At 43.7% G+C, this 23,092-nt stretch overlaps 1 protein-coding gene across 4 annotated transcripts in view; it reads left to right on the top strand.

The window, feature by feature from the left end:
• TARBP1 (TAR (HIV-1) RNA binding protein 1) overlaps positions 1-23,092 on the top strand; it is an 80,730-nt gene that overhangs the window by 17,160 nt on the left and 40,478 nt on the right. For 3 of the 4 annotated variants that reach the window (XM_059170427.1, XM_059170424.1, XM_059170426.1), the window contains exons 10-13: positions 4,698-4,839; positions 9,847-9,946; positions 11,123-11,295; positions 20,464-20,561. In XM_059170427.1, the coding sequence (XP_059026410.1) occupies positions 4,698-4,839; positions 9,847-9,946; positions 11,123-11,295; positions 20,464-20,561 (513 nt within the window). The remainder of the gene's footprint in view (positions 1-4,697; positions 4,840-9,846; positions 9,947-11,122; positions 11,296-20,463; positions 20,562-23,092) is intronic. The other variant, XM_059170425.1, reaches the window with a different exon arrangement.

Raw genomic sequence — 23,092 nt, forward strand, 5'->3', positions numbered from 1 at the left:
AGTGGAGACCCTGCGATGGCTCTGCAGGCCCCTGGCCTCACAGGGCTGCTCTTCTGTGTGGGGTCATGTGGGGTCATCAGGGGTCTGTGTCCTTCCCTCTGGAGCTCTGGTCACGCTATTTCTGTTGGCTCTTACCCCTCGCAGAGCTGGTTGGATCCCAGTCTGTGTCCATTGCAGGTTCTGTGGTTTTTGAGGACAGGGAGCTTTTAAAAAAAGAATTCTATTTCTCCACTGCTTAAGAGATCACAGAGGGCATAGATGTGATTATTTCTTTTCGAAGGCAAGTCCGGGGCCGCTGTGTGGCTCAGTGGGTCAGGGCCTCTGCCTGGTCCTGGGATCGAGCCCCGAATCGGGCTTTCTGCTCAGTGGGGAGCCTGCTTCCCTCTCTCTCTCTCTCTCTGCCTGCCTTTCTGCCTGCCTGTGATCGCTGTCTGTCAAATAAATAAATAAAATCTTTAAAAAAACAAAACAAAGTAAAAAAACCCAGAAGGCAAGTCTGGATGCACAGAGGGAAACGAGAAATCAGCTTGAACCGTATTAAGATAATTCAGGTGGGAAATCATAAGGGCATAGAGTAGTAGGGTAATGGAGGGAATGAAGACAAAGAAAATCGGGGTCTTTAAAAATGAGAATTTTAATTTCTTAATCATAATGTGTCAATTAGGTGGAGTCTGAAAAATAGAGAATCATATAAAGAAAATAAAAATCACCTGTGATATCTACAATCAAACTAAGTCCAGATTTTTTTGGCTTAATTATTAAGTTTTTCGGTATACATATTCTCAGTCTTGCTTTCTCACTATATAGGCTTACATTTAAAGTGATAGATTAACATGTATGATTTTCTAAACAAAGCAACCATTAGTTATACTGTTCAGAATTTTATTTTTCATTTTCACATACGTTTGAACATTTTAACGTGTTGCTAACTCTCCACTATGTAATATTTAAAAATTCAGTCGATGAAACATTTTAGAATTTATTTAATCAGTTCCTTTTGTTGGACATTTGTCTCAGATCTTAACATTTCATCTGGAAATACGTGCTGCTAAAAGATAAAGACTTTGAAAGGGCCTAAATAGACTCTTATCACACCTACAAATGTTAACGATCATTTCTCAGTTTCAAATATTTGGTGTTTAACTTGCTCCAGATGTTCAGTATATGTGTTTGTTCTTTGCATTTTGTTCATATATTTGGCTTTAAGTATTCAGATGAGGTCTGTCATTGCATTGATAGGTCTAGTTTGCAAATTGTGGTTAATCTGGTGTGTGGCACAAGCTGTGAGGTATCATTGAGAAAGTGCATGTGGCGATGTTTCAGACGATGGTTGGTCCCCACCAAGTGTAAGCACGCTCTGCCGTTACGGTCTTGCCCCCTCGACCAGCCAGATGTTGTCTTCTTGTTGGTCAGCAGGCAGCCCACTTAGATTTCCTAATTTGCTCTGATTTTCTCTCTTCTCTAATTCAGTAACTTGTCTTCATCTTTTTCCTTCTTTTTAACTTTCTCTTGGTATGTTTGCTTATCTCTTTATGTCTTCCTCGTTTGAAAACTATTTATTGGACGCCTTATACACCACAGTCTCTGAGCTGAGTTTTGGGAATAGAAGGTCAGTGAGATAAACATGGTTGCCGTCTTCAGGAAGCTTATGTCTAGTGGTTCATAGCTGAACCCAAACTTTAATTCTTTGGTTTAAAAATAGAAGCAAATATATATATCCCCTAGTGTGGACTTGGCTATAGAGTCTAACTTGCAATGTAGTAGTGTTCTCATTATTGTGTAAATCTCTATATGTTGAATCATGTAAGATCACTGATATTCAGTCCCTTTTAACCCAAGGAAATGGCAGTTTCATCTAGCTCCACCTAAGTAGGTTTTTAAATTAACAGACTTTATTTTTCAGAGCAGTTTTAGGTTCACAGAAAAATTGAACAGGAAGTACAGAGAGTTCCCACACACCTCCTCACCGCCTCTGTTACTAAAATTTTGTACTAATGATTGATGAGCCAATATTGATACATGATAAGTAATGTCCATAGTTTACATTCGAGTTCGCTCTTTTTGTTGTATATTCGATGGACTTTGACAAACATATAATAACATGTACTCACCATTATAATATCACACTGGTTAGTTTCACTGCCCTAAAAATCCCCTGTGTTCCACCATTTTGTCAGTCTCTTCTCGCATGCCACACCCGCCCCCCAACCCTTGGCAACCCCTGATGTTTTCTCTGTGTCCATGGTTTTGCCTTTTCCAGGATGTGGTATAGTTGGAATCTTACACTATGAAGCGTTTTTGGATTAACTTCTTTCACTAAGAAATATACATTTAAGGTTCTTCCACATTTAAGGTTCTCCCATGGCTTTTCATGGCCTGATAGCTCATGTCTTTTTATCCTTGAATAACATCCTGTTTTCTGATGCACCACTGTTTCTTCATTTACTTCCTGAAGGACATCTTGGTTGTTTTTAAATTCTATCAATTATGAATAAGGCTGCTATAAACATGCACATGTGGATTCTTGTATGGACATAAACTTTCAACTCATTTGAATAAATACTAAGGGGCACAGTTCCTGGATTAGATATTAAGAAAATTTTCAGTTTTTTAAGGAGCTACCAAATTGTCTTCCAAAGTAGGAGGACCATTTTGCATTCCCACAGCACTGAAGGAGTGTTCCTGTTGCCCCATGTCCTTGTCAGCTTTTGGTGCTGTCCGTGGTGTGGACTTTAGCCATCCTGTGAGGTGTGTAGTGGTAGCTTGTTTTAATTTGCAATTCTTAGGGACCTGTGACATTGAGCATCCTTTCATATGCTGTTTTCTCTTTGTATATGTTCTTTGGTGAGGTGTCTGTTTTTATCTTTTGCCCATTTTTAAAAATCAGATTGAATGTTTTCTTAATGTTAAGTTTTAAGAGTTTTTTGTATATTTAGGAGACCAATCCTTTTCCAGATATGTGTCTTTTACAAATAGTTCCCCCCCAGTCTGTGGCATCTTCTCATTGTCTTGGCAGAATGCAAATAAACTTTTGAGATTTGCATTTTAATGGGAAATCAAGGGAACCTGTCTCCCAGAGGCTGCGAGGTAAATGCCATTTTAAACCATAATTCTGACATGAAAACTCTTTGGAGAGAAAACCTTCTGAATCCTGGGACAGATTTGATAGAAGCAGCAAGTATGAATTTGAGTTTACTTGTCAGTTTTGGTATAATAGGACGGTGCTTGTGAGAAATGCAGGATTTGTAAAACCTCATGCGTTTCATAGCAATAGTTAAGAAATGTAGTGTGGCCAGTTTGACAGAAACAACAAAGAAAAGGTCTATTCTGTCGAAAAGGTCTATTCTGTCAGTCTCCTGGCTGACCTCACTGTTAGATTTTACAACTCGGTGAAGACCAACGTGGAGCAGTTTCTTTACTGTTACTGAACTACTCGTTCGTTGGCAGTGATGGGATGTCAGTTTTAGTCTTAACGGATTCGTTTGTTCGTCAGGTTTGTCTCTGGTCAAGTGATGCATTATTGTCTCCTTGAATGTAATTTTGGTGAACCCCAATGCAAGGGATACTTTTTAAAAAAATTCTTACTTTTTAGAAAGACTTACTTCATAGTTATTTGCTTCATATTTAAATTCATATGTTGAATTTGTAAAGTAAGAGATATGCTATAAAAAGAAAACTGAGGGGGCGCCTGGGTGGCTCAGTGGGTTAAAGCCTCTGCCTTCGGCTCAGGTCATGATCTCAGGGTGCTGGGATCAAGTCCCGCATCGGGCTCTCTGCTCAGCAGGGAACCTGCTTCTCCATCTCTCTCTGCCTGCCTCTCTGCCTACTTGTGATCTATGTCAAATAAATAAACAAAATCTTTAAAAAAAAAAAAAAAAGAAAAGAAAACTGTGAACATAATTCGATTTCAAAACAAAATTCACAATTGTGATCAAAGATGAATTCTGTGACTTTTAGATTTGCAAATCTTCTAAAAAAGAACGAAGAAGGACTAGTATTCCTCTTTTAAGTTAATATGTTTTTAAAAAATGCACATGTGATAGAAAGTACACTTGTGAGGAGGGTAGAAACTTTAATTATAACTAATACAAAAGCAAACATACCTTGTTTTAGTACAGGAAGCAGGAATAAATTTCAATTTTATTTTAATTTACAGTTGTAATTTGGTTTACATAATGTGTCATTTTTCACAGAGATGTTCTTTAGAAAATCTTACCAAAATGTGCACTATATATTAGGTATTTTAAAAATTCTTCCCTTTAAATGAAGTTTATATATTCATGTATAGATACGCACACACGTATATATACGGATACACATTTTTTTTTCTGTCTGCACTTTCTGTAGAATTGTCATGACTAAATGTTCTATTACTTTGTTGTGTTGAGCTTTTTTTTTTTTTTTTTTAAAGATTTTATTTATTTGAGGGGGCGGGGCATGAGCAGGGGGAGGGACAGAGGGAAAAGCACACTCCTCACTGAGCGGGAAGCCTGACCAGGGACTCTACCCCAGGACCTTGAGACCATGACCTGAGCTGAAGTCAGATGCTTATGTGACTGAGCCCAGCAGGCGCCCCTGTTGTGTTCACATATTTAAATTCAGTTTATCATGGAGGAAAGAAACTTGGCTTAGGGAAATCAGAAACCCTTTGCTCAGTTAGGTTCTTAAAATAAAGTAATGACTCTTTTCTTTCCTAGCTCTGTGATTGGCTGCGTGTTAATGAAAGCTGTTTTGGGCGAGCCTCAGCCTGTAATCCCACTGGACTTCCAGAGACACCATCTTTAAATGCTTACGTGAAGAACCTAGTTCAAGAGTATATTACGTCACCTGCTGGGGAAAGTAAGTCTGAAGTCATTTATATGATTCACATCACCAAATTACTTCCAAAGAACTTTTGACTAGTTTTTCCAATCCAGATATAAGCTTAACCAAACATGTGCCGACTTACTGATCCCAAACTCGTACTTTCGGCCAAATAATGTAAAGAAACGGAATGTAAAAACACATTTCCTACCTTGTACTTTATCTGGTCTAGGACTTGAGATGTTAAACTACTTCTGTATGTTTTAAGAAACCAGTAAGTTGCCAGAATAGGAATTGGACAGAGACAAACTGATTCTATGATTATTGAATCTTCACGGGCTAGATACCGTGGATGTGTTCTTAAAGCCTCTGTAAGTGGAAGTATTTGTAGATAAATCACTGCATCTTTTGTGTGTTTGTTTTCAGAACATCACATGTAGTATAAACTCATGTGAAAAGTAGTTTTAGAGAAAAATTACATTTGAAAGGATGGTTTTGTTTTTTTCTTTTTACCAGATACTCAGTCAAGATCCATTTTCCAGCTTCTTTAGGGAAATGGGTAAGACTGCACTGAGGGAAGAACTATTAGCAGATTCATTAATTAGGGTTCTTTTTACATTTCTAATGCTGCTTCTTCATTAAAGCCTTTAGTTGATAATTTGCATCTTTGAATTTAACATGTCTTAAATTTCCCAGCTTTGTCTCAGACCGAGTCATTTTCATGTACTGATTTCTCTAACCTGATCCTAGAATAGGCTTTAAATGATCAGATAATTATTCTTCTGAAATACATGAGTTTATCTGTTTTTCCTTCTTAGAACATTTCTCTTTCTTGTTTTATTCCCCTGTAATGAATTCTCTGTGCTGTTACTTGGGAGGATTCTTTTGTTAGGCCTATAAAAGTAAATAAATTTTCATCCCTACTAGACTAAACATAAAGTCCCTAAAATGTCTTCAGAACTTGTTTTGTAATTTAGAGTATATCAGCATCAGAGCTGAGTAAATATTCAAAATCATATGAAACAATATTTTTAGAATTTTTCTGTAATATTTCTAGGGCTTAAAATACACGGTTTAATAGGCTATTCTAAATTTTTTAAAAAATTAAAACTTGATTTTCGGTGCAAAAGAGGTGTTTGTGTGTGTTTTAATATTTTTGTTTGACTTTTAATGCCCTTGGCCAAGTGCCTTTATAAAGTTTAATTACCAATTACTGGGGCAGTTTTCAGAGCAAGTTAATAAGTTCCAAAGCAAACAAAATTCAGCTTGAGTTTCTGAACATAAAAGTACTATTCAGTTTTGTTTTTATATAGGGACTTAGTGGCCAAAACACTATTTTCAGTCAGCTTCTACATCTAAAATAGCTTTTTCTCTGGGTTTTGGCATAGTTGGTGCAGATAGATTTTGCACTGTCGATTCCGCAGACATATATCGAGTATTTTCTAAGAGCTGGGCACGGAGTCACAGAGATAAAAACTGTATCCCCTGCCCTCAGAGAGAGCGTCATCTAGCAAGGAGGTTGATGGGTAAGCAGATAATCTTAGCACAGTGCCTCAAAAGATGTAATAAGCACCAGTCTGGGGAACCTCTGTAAGCAGTGCCTGCTTGACATGGGTAGACCAGCAGAAGTAGAGGGAGGTCACCCAATGGGTGACATCTGACCGCTGGGTAGAAATGAAGGTGAAAAGTGGGAAGGAGTGTCCCACAAGGCTTCCATGAACTTGCATCCAGGGAGCTGAAAGTAGGGAGGCGTCTGTCTGTGTATTTATGTATCTGTCCTCTGTCTGTTGCATGGAGCCCAAGAAGGAATGGTAGGTGGAAAGGGGGATATGGGGCACATACACACACATAAACGTGCATACACACAACCTGTTGGACACCTGGTACCAAAGACAACAGAACAAATGAATAGCAGCAAAACCCACAACACAACCAGCATCACCTGTGAACAAACAGATGCCGAAGACCTTTCGGGGCAGGCTTTCTGAATCACGGAAAGTGAAACACAGTTTGGAAGTAGCCCTGAAGGCTGGTCAGACCTTGGAAGTGCTAAGATTAACCAGAAAGGGAAATACATTTGAAGAAATGTATACTTAAATCAAGCGGTCCCATGGAAAGGACATTTGTAGTTAAATGATATGCCTACTTAAAATGTAACCAAGAGGGTGCCTGGGTGGTGCAGTGGGTTAAAGCCTCTGCCTTTGGCTCAGGTCATGATCTCAGGGTCCTGGGATTAAGCCCCTCATCAGGCTCTCTGTTCAGCAGGGGGCCTGCTTCCTCCTCTCTCTCTGCCTGTTTGTGATCTCTCTCTGTGTGTCAAATGAATAAATAAAATCTTTAGATTTCTTGGTTACATTTTTTTTTAAGAGATACAGACTAGCCCAGAAATAGTATGTTGCAGTTGTACAACACGTTTTAAAAACAGCGTTGAGGTGTGATTGACTTGCATCACACTGTACATGTTTAAGCTGAACGTGTGATGGGTTTGGACCTACGTCTGTCGAAACCCACCAGCATGGTGACGTAACGCGCCTATCCTGTCAGGCTCAAAAGTGTTCTCATGACTTTTCTAATCCTTCCCTCCACTTCACCTTTCCTCCACACCCCAGACAAGCCCTATGTTCTCTAACATCACAGACTAGTTTGCGTTTTCTAGAATTACTCTCAGTGTTTGAACTTCATGGTAGCAAGATTTGACCATGATTTGGGGCTAAAATTCATTCAGGTGATCAGTCATAGCCAATGATTCTTTTGTCTCTTTTAAAACCATTGTTGCCTCCACTTCTCTAGCTTCAGTGAGTGAAATGGGGAATTCTCCCTCAGTGGTTTGCAGACTATGGTTTCCAGACCAGCAACACAAGCATCACCTGCATACTCTTTGGAAAACAAATTCTCCAGCTCTGTGCCAGGCCTGTTGAATCAGACTCAGGGAGGCGGGTGGCGTTTACCCTCTGTACTGGCGAAGCCTCCAGAGGATTCCGCACCAGGCGCAGGTTTGAGAGCCACACTCTGTAAAATGGACTTGCTTCATGTGGTGGCCAGGTCCTCAGGGAGCGCCCTGGGGCAGGTGCACCTGCCGGAGCGTGGCTTACACTGGAGGAGCAAGGTGCTCTGTTGTTCTGGTCTGGACCCGTGGCATCCCTTGACATCAGAAGTCATTAAAATTCCATTAAAACTCCACTCCGCTTCAGATCAATAACCTTCCCTTGCAGTATCCAAGGTGAGCAGTAGCCTAGGATGTCAAGCAGGCTCCGTGTTTCTAGAATGCTGCTGTGCTTTGCTGAAGGAAGTGAGAACCGTCGCGTTAGCCGCGTTGAGGACCCGCTGTGTGTGCTGGTCATTCCCACACGCGTTGTACTTGAGGCTGGGGCTCCCTGCTGCCATGCTGTGGGAACGCGACCGGAGTGGCATGCGCCTCCCACCCCCAGCTCCTGCGATGTCCAGGGTGTCTGCTTGCAGGACAGCCCGTGAATGACAGCATCTTAGTCTGTGCCTATGAAGGACATCGTATAAGTGTGTGGTAGGAAGCGGTAATGTGAGGAAAAATGTTTCCAAGAACAAGTTTCAATAACTCGTCTTTACGACGCTTACAGATTTAGCCTACTCCATTTTCCGGGATAAGACCGACACTGGGATTTAAAAAAAAAATATATGAGCAGATTTTTTTACTGATGGCAACAAAGTGGCTTTTATAGCATTTAAAAAATAATATAAAACATCCTTTTGTTGTGTTTTTTAACTGGGTTTGTCTTCTGTAGTATTCCATTAAATTTATGTTAAAATATATGAAATTACCCCCAAAATATATTAGCATATTTAAGAAAATGGTTCAAGTATTTAAACTACTGAGCTGGAAAACTAGATCTCTTGCCTAAATTTTTCTTGGGAATTGAGGTGAGAAGTGTCATCTTGCTATAATAATAAACCATGAATGAAAAATCCGTTCATGGCTTATTTTTGTTTAATTGGCTTTTAGAGATGGTAAAATACTCATTCTATCTTTTAAACATGTTCTGTTTTCCAAAACTTATTCTAGAAACTTTTGAGCAAATTTAATTTTTATAATAAACCCAAGTTATAGGTTTTATTAGTTTTATTTCACAGAAGATGAGCTAAACTTTCTTTTTTTGTTGTTTTTGAGGTTTTTGTTCTGTTTTATTTCTTTGAGTGTAGCTGCTGCATAGTGTTATGTTAGTTACAGTGCAGACCTGAGAGGATAAACTATTGTCGCAGGGTCCCACAGCAAAGGAGCACAGGACTGGGGCTCAGACACGGGTCCAAGGCTCCAGAGCCTTTGGGCCCGTACCCATTCCATCCTCCTGCTGCTTACATTTTAGGCAATTTTCCTTTCTCAGCTGAAATAACTAGACTTGCCTCTTAATACCTCACCTCGAATCTCCTCTTGCTTCCTGTACAGTCCCTCTTCTGCATTGTACCCGGAGAAGTCTTTTTAAACTACTAATTTGATCTACAGATGTTTCCTTTTCTTCGCTGAGCCTTCACTTTAACCTGAAGTGGCTTCCCCCAGCCTGCAGGGTCAGACAGGAATTCTCTGCATGGCCCGCTGAGTCCCCTGGTCTCTTCCCTGGGTGTCTGTGTCACCTCGACTCTGGCACTCCCTCCCACTCCCGTGCCCTGCTGCACGGGCATCCTTCTGTCCCCTGGAATGTGGCATGCCCCGTTCTCTAGAGGACCTTCGGTGTGTTCTGCCTTCCTTGGGGAAGCCTTGCGGCCCTGCACCTGCTGTACTCCTTGCCAGCCTTCGTGCTCAGCCCAGTTGTCCTTCCTCAGGGGACTTTCTCTTATTCCCCAGACAGATGAGGGCATGGCCTCCTAGTGCGCACCCCCCCGTTGTGCCATTTTATACCGCTCACTACCGCAGCCATCGGAACAGTGAGCTATGCCCGGGAGCGTGCTTCTGCACACCTCCATGCTTCTAATTTGATATTGATAAGGCATACCCATGTAGCTGTTTCCTTCTTGAAACATCATCTTTGAAGGATTTTGTTAATGCCTTATAAACCTCAACTCTTGTTATTTAAGCAGGAGAAGACTGCTTTATGCCTGACTGGTTTGAAGCCAAGCTCGTTGCTATGATGGTCTTGCTGGCTATAGATGTGGAAGGAATGAAGACACAGTACAGGTAAGTGTTTCCAAACTTGGAAAGAAATCTTTTTTTTTTTAAAAAAAGCCTAATCAGATGTATGGTCCCTGTTCAGACTTTTCTATGATGGGTGTGGAATTGACACAGTATATGAAAGGGAGAAACCAGAGCACTGGTGGTAGGCTAGAGAAATGTCTAAAATTAATAATAAATTGGTAAGAATAGGGACTTGTTAATCTTTTGAGGAAGGCTCAACTGTTAGAGAAAAACTATATATACTAATCACTGGTTTTATAAAAGAATATATATATATTTTTTAAAGATTTTATTTATTTATTTGACAGACAGAGATCACAAGTAGGCAGAGAGGCAGGCAGAGAGAGAGAGAGGAAGGGAAGCAGGCTCCTTGCTGAGCAGAGAGCCCGATGTGGGGCTCCATCCCAGGACCCTGAGATCATGACCTGAGTCGAAGGCAGAGGCTTAACCCACTGAGCCACCCAGGCGCCGTGCCCCTTATAAAAGAATATTAAAAGAATAGGTTATAAGATTCTAGCATAAGATTAGGTAAAGAAATTCAGGAATTTGACCCATTTGTAAAATGTATAGTTTTTTTAATGTAATAAAGATAAAATTCATTCATATTTCAAGAATGTGCACAGATCAGTTCTCACCAGAGTATAATTGTTGCAAGAAGCAGCATCATTTACTGGTCTATTTGCATATGTGGTTGGTTTGATTAACATCAAATCTCTTCTGTAGACAGAATTTTAGTATGAAAGTTGGTTATGTTGGTTTTTTATAAACCCTTAATTTCTTTTTATTTTTTATTAGCATCTCATTTCCTTGACTAGTACACGTTTTGGTTTGTTTCTCTTTTTGTTTTGAATTATGATATCAGGGTCTCAGCACTTTAATTTACAAATAAATTGGGTATCGGATTTCCTTCCTACTTGTGCCTGGAGTCGAGTGTGATATGTTCTTCCCTGTGCTTCCTTCGCGAGCGCACGGAGAATCTACCGAGAAAGCCTAGACTGTGAGGTCAGCGAAGAGCTGGAGGGCAGATCAGTCCCAGTAGGCACCAGGTGTCCGCAGCGTCTGTGCTACCGAGTCTGTCCAGTCGCATCCAGTAGCTCCCCAGTTCCACGAGTTAGAGATGGAAAGTAATTTCTTCATGCTTTTGCAATGCTTGATTTGGGCATGTCTTTTAATACCTAGTGAAAAGAGGAGAACACAGAATGTATTAAGGATATTCTTAGACCCTCTCCTGGACTCCCTTCTGAAGTTGGGCACCAATGCCTACATGCCCGTGCTGAGAGCGGACAGATGCCTCCAGTTGCTGTTGAAGCTACTGCACACTTGCATGTTGACAGGTTCCGGTGCCCGAGATGGTGAGGACACGCAGTTTCTGTCGGTGTCTTGCTTGGTGCATGGTTGGTGGTTAGAATGAGGAAATTCCTGACCTTTTAAAACAAAGGATTCCCCCACGCATTCTGCAAACATTGACCAGGTGTCCCCTGGTGGTGCTGGGGAGATCGCGGTACAGGCTCACGGAACTGGCATCTAGTGTGCACTAGTGCTGGTTACTGTTGTGGATTGTGATTTTATTTCCTTTTGTTTGTTTCTTCTTCTTCTTCTTCTTTTTTTTTTCCATTTACGCTCGCTCATTAATTTCCAGACATGAAGCTGCTCCCTGTTTCATGTATGGTTAAGCAGGATCCGTTTCTAATGACCACCCTGCTAGACGTGGCAGAGCGTAAGCTCAAACACGATGGTGTCATTTCCCAATGACTTGTTTTCGAATACGTTCGTCTCTGAGCCCCTCTTAAGTGGCATGTACTTCCTGCAGAAAGTGGAGTGGTGGAAGCATTGAGCTCTTTGTTCTCTCCTTAAACCGAGACTCTTGTGCGACAATAGTGGGAAACCATGGACACTAAAGACACTCTTCAGTGAAGAGACTTGACTCCCAATCCCGTCCCCCCGCTTCCACTTGGAATTCTAGAAAGCTGCTGTTTGAGAACCCTAGGGAAGCATCAGTATTAGGCTCACCCTGAGGATAACACTGATGGGATTCGATTTTAATATAGGCTTAGGAAATGTTCAAGCCAGTTTCCAGATTCTGATATTTTTAAAAATGGCAATGGAACCCAATGCTATACATGTAACAGTCACTTTTCATAAGGTTTTCATCTCCTTAAGGGCACAAATATGGGTTCATTTGACATGCTTTGACTATTTTCACTAGGGTTAGTGCTTTCAGGAGCAGTACTGGGTCATTGGTGCCCTTTGGAAAATTGTGATATTTGACACACACACACCAGTGTGTGATGGTTATACATACGTTATGATGCCAAATAATCAAATACCCATTAACATATTATGCAGCCTAAGAGCAAATTACCTGTTACTCCTCAGTTCCCTCCTTTTGCTTCCTTATTTTGACTTTTGTCTTTTTCATGTCTGTGCACTTTAAATAATGGTTTTGCTTTATCTGTTGATATTCCTCAACAACGTAGAGTCTTGTTTTCCTGCTCTTGAGCTCTGTAGAAAACTTACTTCACTGTGGGAAGTCTGCTTTTCACACTGTCACGTGTTTCTAAGATTCATGCACGTCCTTTCTTCGACTTCCTTATTTTCCCTGTTGTATAATCTTCCTTTGCATGAAGACACCACATTTTCCCTGGTGCTGGACTTGGGATTGTCATTAATTACTGTGACGGAGCGTGCTGCCACGAACACTTGTCTGCATGTCTTCTGGGCCCAGGTGTCCAGCACGTGTGTTGGTTCCTAGGGTCTGCGCGCATTCAGTTTTATAAGGTAATGAAAATTGTTTTTCCATCTTTCAGTTCCAAAGTATGTACACATGTTATTCTTAGCAGCAGCAAAACCCAAGAGTTCCTCTAGCACCTCACGCAGGCCTTTTCATGTCCCCAGATAAGAGCCAAGGGCAGACCTGTTGAATTTTGATAGCCGTTGGTGTCGGTGTGACTGGTAAACCATGTCACGCTTAATTATCTGTAAGAGTTCTCCATCCTGAAAGATGTCTTTGATGAGAGAAGAGGAAAATAGCAACTAGTTATTTCCCTGTTATAAATGAGGAAGCAGTCTGGGAATTAATTACCAGTTCCAAGGTCAGTGAAGACGTACCAGGTAAAGTCAGAAATACATTGAGGTTCGGCAGTATGCAGCTGTTTAGGGCAACTTTGCCTTGTTGTGTTTGAAATTCTTTTAATTTTCGGTATTTTATTATGGAAATCATTAAATATATAGAAAAATGGAGAGATCATAATAAATCCCCCGTTCCCACAGCAGCTTCAACCTCGGTCTTTCCTGTGTCGTGCTGAGAGAGTACAACTGTTGTCATTTCCATTTGTCCTCCTTTTTTTCCTTAACCTATTAACCTTGGAACGGCGTGTGGGCACGTGGGGAGAAGAGCTGTGGGAGGAAGAGGCTGGGTGTGCGGACTGTCTGTCCAGAAGCCTTTTCCCCTTCTCTTCCCCTTAGCCTGCACCAGTTACTGTGCTGATCCTCAAGGTTTGAACTTATTTCCTTCTTAATGGGGGGCAACTGTGGAGAGCTTTTAAGCTGAGGCTGAGGAATGCATTCAGTGAAGAAGTGCAGATGGTCTGTATGTCAGGCATTGTGTTGAGCACTAGGGTGTCTGCGTGGAAAGATAGAGGAGATCCCTGTCCTTGTCGAGATCGCCTGTACTAGGGAGGACAGGCGTGTGGTGGGCAGAGGGTTGCTGAGCAGGGACTGTACAGTATATGGTAGTCGGACAGGTGTTGGGGGAAAACAAGGTAGGGAAGGGGCAGGACGTGCTGGGTGGGATGGGGGTGGAGGGTTACAGGTCCACTGACTGGTGGAGGAAGACTTCACTATGAAGGGAACAGCCCGTCAAGCAAAGACTGTAACTGCTGAGGGACAGAGCCCTGCGCACACCCCCGGGAGAGCTCCCGGCTAGTGAGGCAGTGCCCTCGGGGGAGCTGGCTGCTGGGCAGGAGTCAGGAGGCATCAAGGGAAGAATACTGGGACTTGAACTTTGAGAGGGAAGCGGGGTCAGTTACGTAGGACTCCCTCCCTGGGCCAGTTTAAGGTGCGGCTCTTACTAGGCATTGGAGCTGGGGGTTGCTGATCTCTGAGTTACGTTGAGGACAGTCCCCGGGCCCTGGTGTTGAGAGAGCACCAGCTGGGCGGGGGCTGGGCTGCGGAGACATGCTCCTAGGCCTGCACGACTACTAGCTGTGGGTGCGCTGAATGTTACTAGGACTTTGTGTTTGGACCGTTCGGCCAGCAAGACTTGCTGATGGGTTTGGATGTGGGCTTTGAGGACAAGAGAGAACCCAGAGGTCACTCAGCTTTTGGAGAAGGTGGACAGGTGGGAGTTGCCTTTAATGGAGACGAGAAAGACTGGAGTCAGAGAAGGTTTTGGGGTAAAGATAGGCAGTTCAGCTTCCGGGAGATTAAGTGCGGGGCACCGTTAGGTGTCCTGGTAGAACCGGTGAGCTGGTTTGGGCCTCTGAGTCTGGAACTCGGGGAGAAGCGTGGGTTGGAAATACAGATTTGCGGGTCCTAGCCTAGCAGTGGTATTTAAAGCCACGACTCTGGATGAGAACACCAAGGGGGCCAGTGTAGACGGAGAAGAGGTCCAGGTGCGTGGGGAGCACCCGTGTCTAGGGGGTTGGGTAGGAACTGGTGGAGGACACTTGGGAGGAATTCACTACAGCATGAGAAGAGAAAAACCAGGAGAATGTGCTAGTCTGGAAGCCAGAAGGAAGGAGTGGTAACGGCACCAGACACTACTGGTGAGCCGAGGGTGGTTTTGGCAACATGGAAATGGGGGGTCACCTTGACAGAACGTTTTGCATGGTGGGGGGCAGCTCAGGGGTGGCAAGGAGATTTGGAGTCTGGGCACGTCTTTCAAGGGGTATTGTGTGTGGGGGAGCAGAGACAGGGGACTGCTGCTGTGGAATGGGAGAAGTTTTATTTCCTTTGGGGGAGAAAATAGCGGTGTTTTGTGCTGATATAAACAAATTCGGTAGAGGGGAGTTTTGAAGATATGAGGAGGGGACGTCTGCTTCCAGTGGCTGAGAGGAGGCGAAAGTGCTTGGGGTCCGGGGTACCAGCGGAGGGTCTGGACTTCGATGGGGCGCTGAGGGGGGCCACATGTGGGTGGGTGGGCAGAGGCCGGCACGGCGACCGTCCCTTCCTAACTGGTGTTTTCTGAGCAAAAGAGGGAGCCAAGGGACGGGGGAGCACATTTGCCTGGGAAGGACGATTAGTGGGCAGACTGCGGAGCTGTTGCAGGCTTGTGGGGGAGTCCGAGGGTGCACAGGGAGCCGGGGTGAGAGCGGGCCTGTGGCCGTTCGCCTCCAGCCTGATCTGTCAATCTAATCGGATCGGACTCAGGTTGAGATGCTCCTTTTGGTGCATCCATGAGACGCATGAGCCGAGGAGCTGTCGTGAAATGCTGTGCTAGCTGTCCTTTTTCCAAACCTCGGGGTAACTGTGTGCTGCTTATTTTTACGTTTGTGGTAATGCTCCTCTGGTGGCCTTACCGTGTCCACTTGGCCTTTCCTTCCCGAGGTAGCTTTTATTCTTTTTAATTGTGGCAAAATACATGTAACCTGAAATAGACACTTGTCCCGTTTCTCAGTGTCTAGTTGGTGCCGTTCCCGTTGTACATTCACATCGCCGCCATCGGTCCCCAGAACTTCTTGTCGTGCCAGACTGAGCCCCTGTACCTGCCGGGCGCTGGCTGGGTCCTCATCCCCCGCTTCCCCAGCCTCTGGCAACCGCTTTGAACTTTCTGTCGCTGTGAATCGACTGTTCCAGGGACCTTAGATCCGTGCGATCATGTGTGTTTGTCGCCTCACACTGGGCTTACGTCACAAACTGTCATGTCTTCATGGTTCATCCGCACTGCGTGGTCAGACTTGGCTTCCTTTTGGAGGTGAATAGCCCATGGTACGTGCAAGTTTGTGCAGTCACCGTGGGGGACTCGGGCTGCTTCCACTTTTTGGCCGAGTGAGTAAGGCTGCCTTTTTTTTTTTTTTTTTTTTTTTAAGTATTTATTTTTTACTCATTTGACAGAGATCACAAGGAGGCAGAGAGGCAGGCAAAGAGAGAGGAGGAAGCAGGCTCCCCACTGAGCAGAGAGCCTGATGCGGGGATCATGACCCTGGGATCATGACCTGAGCCGAAGACAGAGGCTTTAACCCACTGAGCCACCCAGGCACCCCAATAAGGCTGCTTTTGAACATCGAATGTACAAATAGCTCCTCACATCCCTGCCTTTAGTTCTCCTTTTGGTTGTGTACCTAGAAGTGGAGTGGCTGGATCCTGTGGTAATTCTGTGTTTAGCGTTTTGAAGAATCGCCATACTGTCTCCTTAGCGGCTGCGTGCTTCCACGTTCCAGTCAGCGTCCAGTCAGTGCGCGGGTCCAGGTCCTCCGCGTGCTCACTCGCTTGTCCGTCTGTTGGTCGTGGCCATCCTGATGGTGCAAGGCGGGATCTCGTTGTGGTTTTGACTGAGGAGACAGCTTTTGACCAATTCTGGTACCACTTTCGGGATTCTGGTTGCTACGGTTGCTTATGGGAGGCAGAGGGTAGGAAGCAAAAACATTTACCTGCTTCTGGTTGAAGCTGTCTGCACAGTCTGTGTGTTATGAGGAGCTGCTCAGTCAGGGGAGGTGGCAGTGACTGCAGGCCTGGGGAAGTCTTCTGGATGGGGCGGCTGACAGGAAGCACCGTGAGAGCGAGGAGGACGGGAACAGCCCCTGCTGTTCCACTGTGTATTTTTTCCTGTTTTGTCGAAGATTATTTGCCCGTAGAGTTGAGAGTTCATATCTGGGCTCTCTACTCTGTTCCACTGGTCTAGGTGTCTGTTTTTATGCCAGTACCATGCTGTCTTGGTGATCACAGCTTTGTAGTGAAGCTTGAAATCAGGTAACGTGATGCCCCTAGTTTTATTTTTGTTTTTCAACATTTCCTTAGCAGTTCGGGGTCTCTTCTGATTCCATACAAACTTTAGGATTATTTGCTCCAGCTCTTTGAAGAATACCGGTGGAATTTTGATCAGAATAGCATTGAAAGTATAGATTGCGCTAGGCAGTATAGACATTTTAACAATTGATCATGAACATAATGTGTCTCTCAGTTTATGTAGGGTGTCTTTGATTTTTTTCATCAGAGCTTTTTAGCTTTCAGCATATAGATCCTGTCAGGTTTTGTTAGATTTGTGCCCAAGTATGTCTTTTGGGGGAAACCACTGGAAGTGATAAATTTTTAAAAATTTTTGGTTTTCAGTTCTGTATGGCCAGTATACAGAAATGTGATTGATTTTCGTGTGTTGACCTTGTATCCTCTGACCTCGCTGAAGCTCTTGTTATGAGGGTTTTTTTGTTTTGTTTGTTTATTGTTTGTTTGTTTTAAATAGAATCCTTGGGGTCTTTCTTTATAGATGGAATATTTAGATTTCTAGAATTGTCCACGGTAATCCCTTCTCCTTTTAATGTGTGCAGCGTCAGGGGTCTGTGATAATTCGTATCCTCTCTATCTCTGCCTCTCTTAAGACCAGCTAGTGGTTTATGAATTTTACTGACCTTTTCAAAACACCAGCTTTTGGTTTTCATTGATTTTTTTTTTTTTCAATTTCATTGATTTTTGTCTTTGTTTGCTTCTGTCTGCTTGCTTTTGGTTTATTTTGCCTTTCTAAGGAAGAAGTTAAGGGAGAAGTTTAGGTTGTTGATTTCAGATCTTCTTTTTGAAAATGACCTGTAGTGCTATACATTTTTTCAAGTTTTGCTTTAATTTAATCCTAAACTTTTGGTATGTTGTATTTCAGTTCAAAGTATTTTCTAACTTTTCTTGAGATACTCGCTTTTACTCTCGAATTGCTTAGAAGTGTGTTTAGAGATTTCCTTATCTTTCTGTTATTTTTCATTCGACTCTAGTCAGCATACTTTGTAGAGTATCCGGTTTTGAAACTTCATTAAGAGTTATTTATGATCATGTGTATAGTGTTCCATGTGTATTCGGAAACACCTTGTACTCTGTGGTTGGGTGGAGTGTCCTATAAATACCAGATCCAAGATTTTCATGGTATTTTTCAGTCTGGTTTCAGTCTTGTTGTCTTTCCTTTTTATGCAGTATCCTTTTTTATTCCGGGTTATTCTTCTATTCTGAAGTCTGGTTTGTCTGGTAGTAACATAACTACTCTCACTTTGTTTTGATTAGAGTTTGCATAGTAGTATTTCCTAGCTTTTTACTTTTATTCTATTTAGATTGTTGTATTTGAAGCAAATTTCTGATAGCATGTAACTGGGTCATGATTTTTTACTATTTGCATTTAATATAATTACGTATATGTTTTGATTCCAGTCTTTTTTTTTTTTTTTTTTTTTTTATTCCGTTTTTCATTTCTGTCTTTCCCTCTCTTGGCTTGTTTTGGGCAGTTTGAACATTATTTTGTATCCCATTTTCTTCAAATAAAGATTTATTTACTTAATTATTTTTCAGAGAGAGAGAGAGACAGAGACAGAGATCACAAGTAGAGAGGCGGGCGGAGATGGGGGGGTGGGGAACAGGCTCCCTGCTGAGCAGAGAGCCCGGTGAGGGGCTTGACCCTGGGACCCTGATCTGAGCCAAAGGCAGAGGCCCAACCCACTGAGCCACCCAGGAGCCCCAGCTGTATTCCATTTAAATTTACCTATTGTGTTTTTTACTAAATATCTAATACTGTGTGTGTGTGTGTGTGTGTGGGTGCGCGCATGTGTGATTGCCTTAGGGACTACAGTATGCACACCTAACTTTCAATCTGTTTGGAATTAATGTTTTACCTCTTGAAATGAACGTAGAAACTTTACCACTGTATGGACTCCTTTACCCTTTACCCCCTGTATTACAGTTGTCTTAAATCTACATTTGTTGAAAACTAGCAATGTTACAAGTTTTACTATCATCAAAGAGATTTTAAAAATCACAAGAGAAGAGCCTATTGTATTTGCCTAGATGTTTGCAGTTTCTTTTGCTTTTCTTTCATCCCGGACACGCCCTGCTTTCCTGGGACACCTATGCCTTACATTTGAAGAGCAGCTTTTACCATTTCTTTTGGAACAGGTTTGCTGACAGTGAATTTTCTTAGTTTTCCTTCATCTGAGAATGGCTTTATTTCCCCTGAGGAGTATTTTCACTGGATATAAAATTCTGGTTTGATGGGTCTTTTCTTTCAGCAATTCAAATCTATTCCATTCGCTTCTGGCTGCCGTGGTTCCTCATTAGAATTGTGTAGTCATTCAGTGTGTTCTCCACCTACGTGATATGCTGTTTTCCTCTGCTTCCAAGACTGTGTCTTTGTGTTTAGTGTTCAGCGGTTTGGTTACACTATGTCATGCTGCATATAATTTATTTTATTTTGTTGATCTGTTTTTAAGTTCACTGACTCCTTTCCTGCTTCTCCTTTCTGTTGCACTTTCGATTTGGTGAGTTTTTAAAATTTCAGTCCTTATAGTTTTTATTTACAAAATTCCCATTTGGTTTTTGTGTGTATCTTACGTTTCTTTGTTTTCCTGTATGTTCCGAGAGGGTGTGTTGATTGATTGCTGACACGTTTTCACCATTAGCTCTTTGGAATCGGGTTTTCCTGGGGTGGGCATCATCTCACTGTTGGCATTGGCCGGCTGTCTTTCCCCTTGTGAGCTAGGAATTTTCTGATGCTCCACGTGCCCGGTTATTTTGGATTGGATCCTAGATATTTTGAATTCTATGTCATGAGACTCTGGGTTGTGTTTAAATCCCGTGGAGAAGTTGATTCTCTAGTGTAACAGATGCTCAGCTTAGGGTTAGGTCTTCATCCCCGAGGTCCCAGCTCCTGTGCATGTTGCTTCCGCCCTCAGTGTGCGGGGCTGTCTTGACCCACACCACCCGTCATCTCTCTGGGGGCCAGTGTGCAGCCCGGGCCGCTGTCTCCCTTCGATCAGTTTGGAAAGTCTTTGGGGCAGGTCCAGGCATAGCGGCTTGCAGGGAGCCAGGTGCTTGACAAACCACGCTCTGGGGCCCTTTTCCCAAGTGTCTGCCCCTCCAGAACCTCTTAAAAGCTCATTGTCTGCTTTTCTGGGGTTCCTCCTTTTCCAGTGTCTGATCAGAAAGTTGGGGCCCATTGTGCTGCCCACTTCCACGCTGCCCTGTGCTGGGTGTCAGTCTGTGGAGGGCCGGGCGGATGCGCTGCTGTTGGGTGTTACGCTCTCTGAACCTGTCGGCTGCTTTGTACCTTTTACGGTCTCCGCGTAGACGCTCGGATCTTCTGTCTAGTTTTATAGGGAGAGGCTGGCTGCCCCTGTGCCATTTCAGCCAGAACTAAAACTCCTAAATGATTTTTAAGGTGGATTATAGATTGCCCTATGGTACTAATGACTGTTCATTATTGGGATTCATTTTTGGTAAGTGATTCACGGCATATGCCTCACAGAGTTCTACTTTTACCAAAAAATCCGGCATATTTTGTACCAGGTAACTTAAATTTCTGTCATTTCAGTTATACACTTTTTCCCCCCATACAGATGAGGTGTTCACGCTTCTCCAGAGCTTTGCCATGTCTGCTACCGAGAGCGTTTCTGATTTTATCCTCCGACGGCTTACCATGAATGAACTTAGTAGTGTAAGTACTGATGGAGTCACTTTCCCTTCTTCTCATCCGTATTTGAGGGATTACCTACTGGCAGGCACTGTATGAAATTGAGAAAATCAATGTGATACTTTCTGGAGAAGCCGCCTTAGGAGTCTCCTCGTTCCATTCCCCCGGGTCACGCCGAGGCCTTGGGAGAGTCAGGCAGCTTTTCTGAGTCTCAGCTTTCTCGTCCACAAAGTGGAGGTAATACATGCACTCCGCAGGCGCCAAGAGGTCTGCGGGGTCTGACCTCACTGGGGTGCTTCAGGCATTCAGGCATTTGGTCCTGGCGTCCAGAGAGTGGGATTTGGCAGGGTTGAGATGGGACCAGGTGTCAGCTCGGGTCTGTTTCTAAAGCTCCGTAAGCGATTCCGAAACACAGAGTAGATAGTAGTCGGTCTGCAGGGAGTGTCCCTTTCTGTCGTCTGTCATCTTTCTGTCGTCTGCACTCTCCATGTGCTTAGTTCCCTCTAGGACAGCTGAGAACACCCAAAACTAATAGAGCACTGCATGTTAACTGCCCTGGAAGTTAAAAAAAAAAAAAAAAAGAATTTTCCTTTTTCTCAAGAATATTTTCAAAATGCTGATCATTATAGAAAAACTTATTCTTAATTTTTTTTTTTTTTTGGTTGAAATCTCTAGGGGCAAATGTTGAAACTTTAGAAATCAGTAGATTGTTAATAAGGTATGAAAATACACTTACTTTAATTTTTTATTAGACTACTCAGTTAAGTACAAGTGTTTGATAGGCTTGTGAGCAGGTGTGAAAACACAAAAAAGGCAAGTTCTGTACTGAAGGCCTTGAGCTGTGGCGGTAGGAAGGCAGGAGCCTATGAAGAAACGGTCCTCTGGCGTGGGGAGTGTCAGCTGTAACAGTTGTTGATCATGGCTTCGCTACCCCTACATTTCCAAGAAGTCGTTTAATAAATAACTCTTCTGGTTTGTTTTGCTTCAACATCACTTTATTATCATCAGTATTATCTTACCTCCTTTTTAGGGAAATTTTCAGACACACACAGAAGAAGTATAATGAACCTCCATATACCCATTATAGAACATAACTGTTTTTGTTTGGAATTTGATGCTAAGAATAGCTTTGAAAAGGGGAAGGGTTCATGTGATTTTGTTTAATAACTGCTCTCAGGGAGGAAAGACCTGGATTGTGGTTTCTGTCCATTTCCATGGCTGATTTCAAGCTACAGACATGAGGCCCCAGCATCGGGGAGCGAGGACGGGCCCTGGTGCTTGCTGCAGGCTACTCTGGGGGCACCTGTCCCCGGCCCCCCAGGGAGCGGCAGCTGCCACACTCTGAACCTGTCTCCTGGCCTCCTTGGGTGCTGCGGGGTGTGGCCTGTGTTCTCTTCCATCTCTCCAGGACTGACTGTTGCCAGTTTCGTTGCCTCCCCCCCCCACCCCCGCTTTCTCTCTCATGTTCTCAGCCTTTCCGTGTCTCCTGGATTTTTTTCGTGAGCCCCAAACCAGCTTTGACAGTCCCTTATCTCGAGGAACCCACTCTCTTATTCCCTGGGCCCTCCAGCTTCTCATTTCCTTCTCCCTGTAAGCTGAATCTATAAACACACCCCCAGCTCCGTTCTCATCTGGTTTCTGCCTCTGGTCAAGCCTGGAAGTGGCTCTCTCTGAAGCTGTCCATGACTCCTTTGTTATAAACCTGATGGATACTTTTCAAACCGTGGTTTGTTTTCTTTCTTTCTTTCTTTCTTTCTTTCTTTCTTTCTTTCTTTCTTTCTTTTTTTTGGTGAGAGAGAGAGCTAGAACGAGAACATGAGCAGGGAGAGGGGCAGAGGCAGAGGGAGAAGCCGGCTCCCCACTGAGCAGGGGGCCCGATGCAGGGCTCGATCCCAGGACCTTGGGATCATGACCTGAGCTTAACCCACTGAGTCAGTCACACGCCCCTCAAACCATGGTTTTTGTGACTCCTCAACCCTAGTGGACACACCAGCTGCTTTGCCCTCAAAACACCAGCCAGCCCGAGTGTCCCTGGGTGGCCCCATCTCTCTGCCATGACCCCCACCTTCCCTTCAAATGTGCATTCTCCACTGGAGAGCCCCAGACAACAGAACTGTAGAAAGCATGGCCTGGGCCCTTCCTCTTTCCTGTTCTTCCCGTGCGAGGCAGTCTGGCTGTACCCCCAGCTTCAGCTGTGCCGGGGACTCCGCATCTGTCTCCACCGCAGGCATCTCTCCTGAGCTCACCATCCCATCAGCCAGGTGCTCTTGGACAACTCCAGTTGCATTTCTCACACTGAAGCCGTTCAGAACTGACCCTCTTACCGTCCCCTTCTCTGGACTATGCCACCGTCCAGCCCCACATTTAGGAGTCTTCTCTTGCACTCAATCCTCGCCTGCACCGCTGGTGGTCCGTCTTCACCAGGCCCCGCGGTTGTTACTCCCCATCTGCGCCGTGTCCTGGCACCTGGCTACGTGCCGAACATGTTGTGATCGCTCAGTAAACACCGATTAAATGCAGGAGTCATGTGCCTCCTGGTGTCCTGAAAGCCTATC

The sequence above is a fragment of the Mustela lutreola genome, chromosome 4 (genome assembly GCF_030435805.1).
Source record: "Mustela lutreola isolate mMusLut2 chromosome 4, mMusLut2.pri, whole genome shotgun sequence".
NCBI lineage: Eukaryota > Metazoa > Chordata > Mammalia > Carnivora > Mustelidae > Mustela > Mustela lutreola.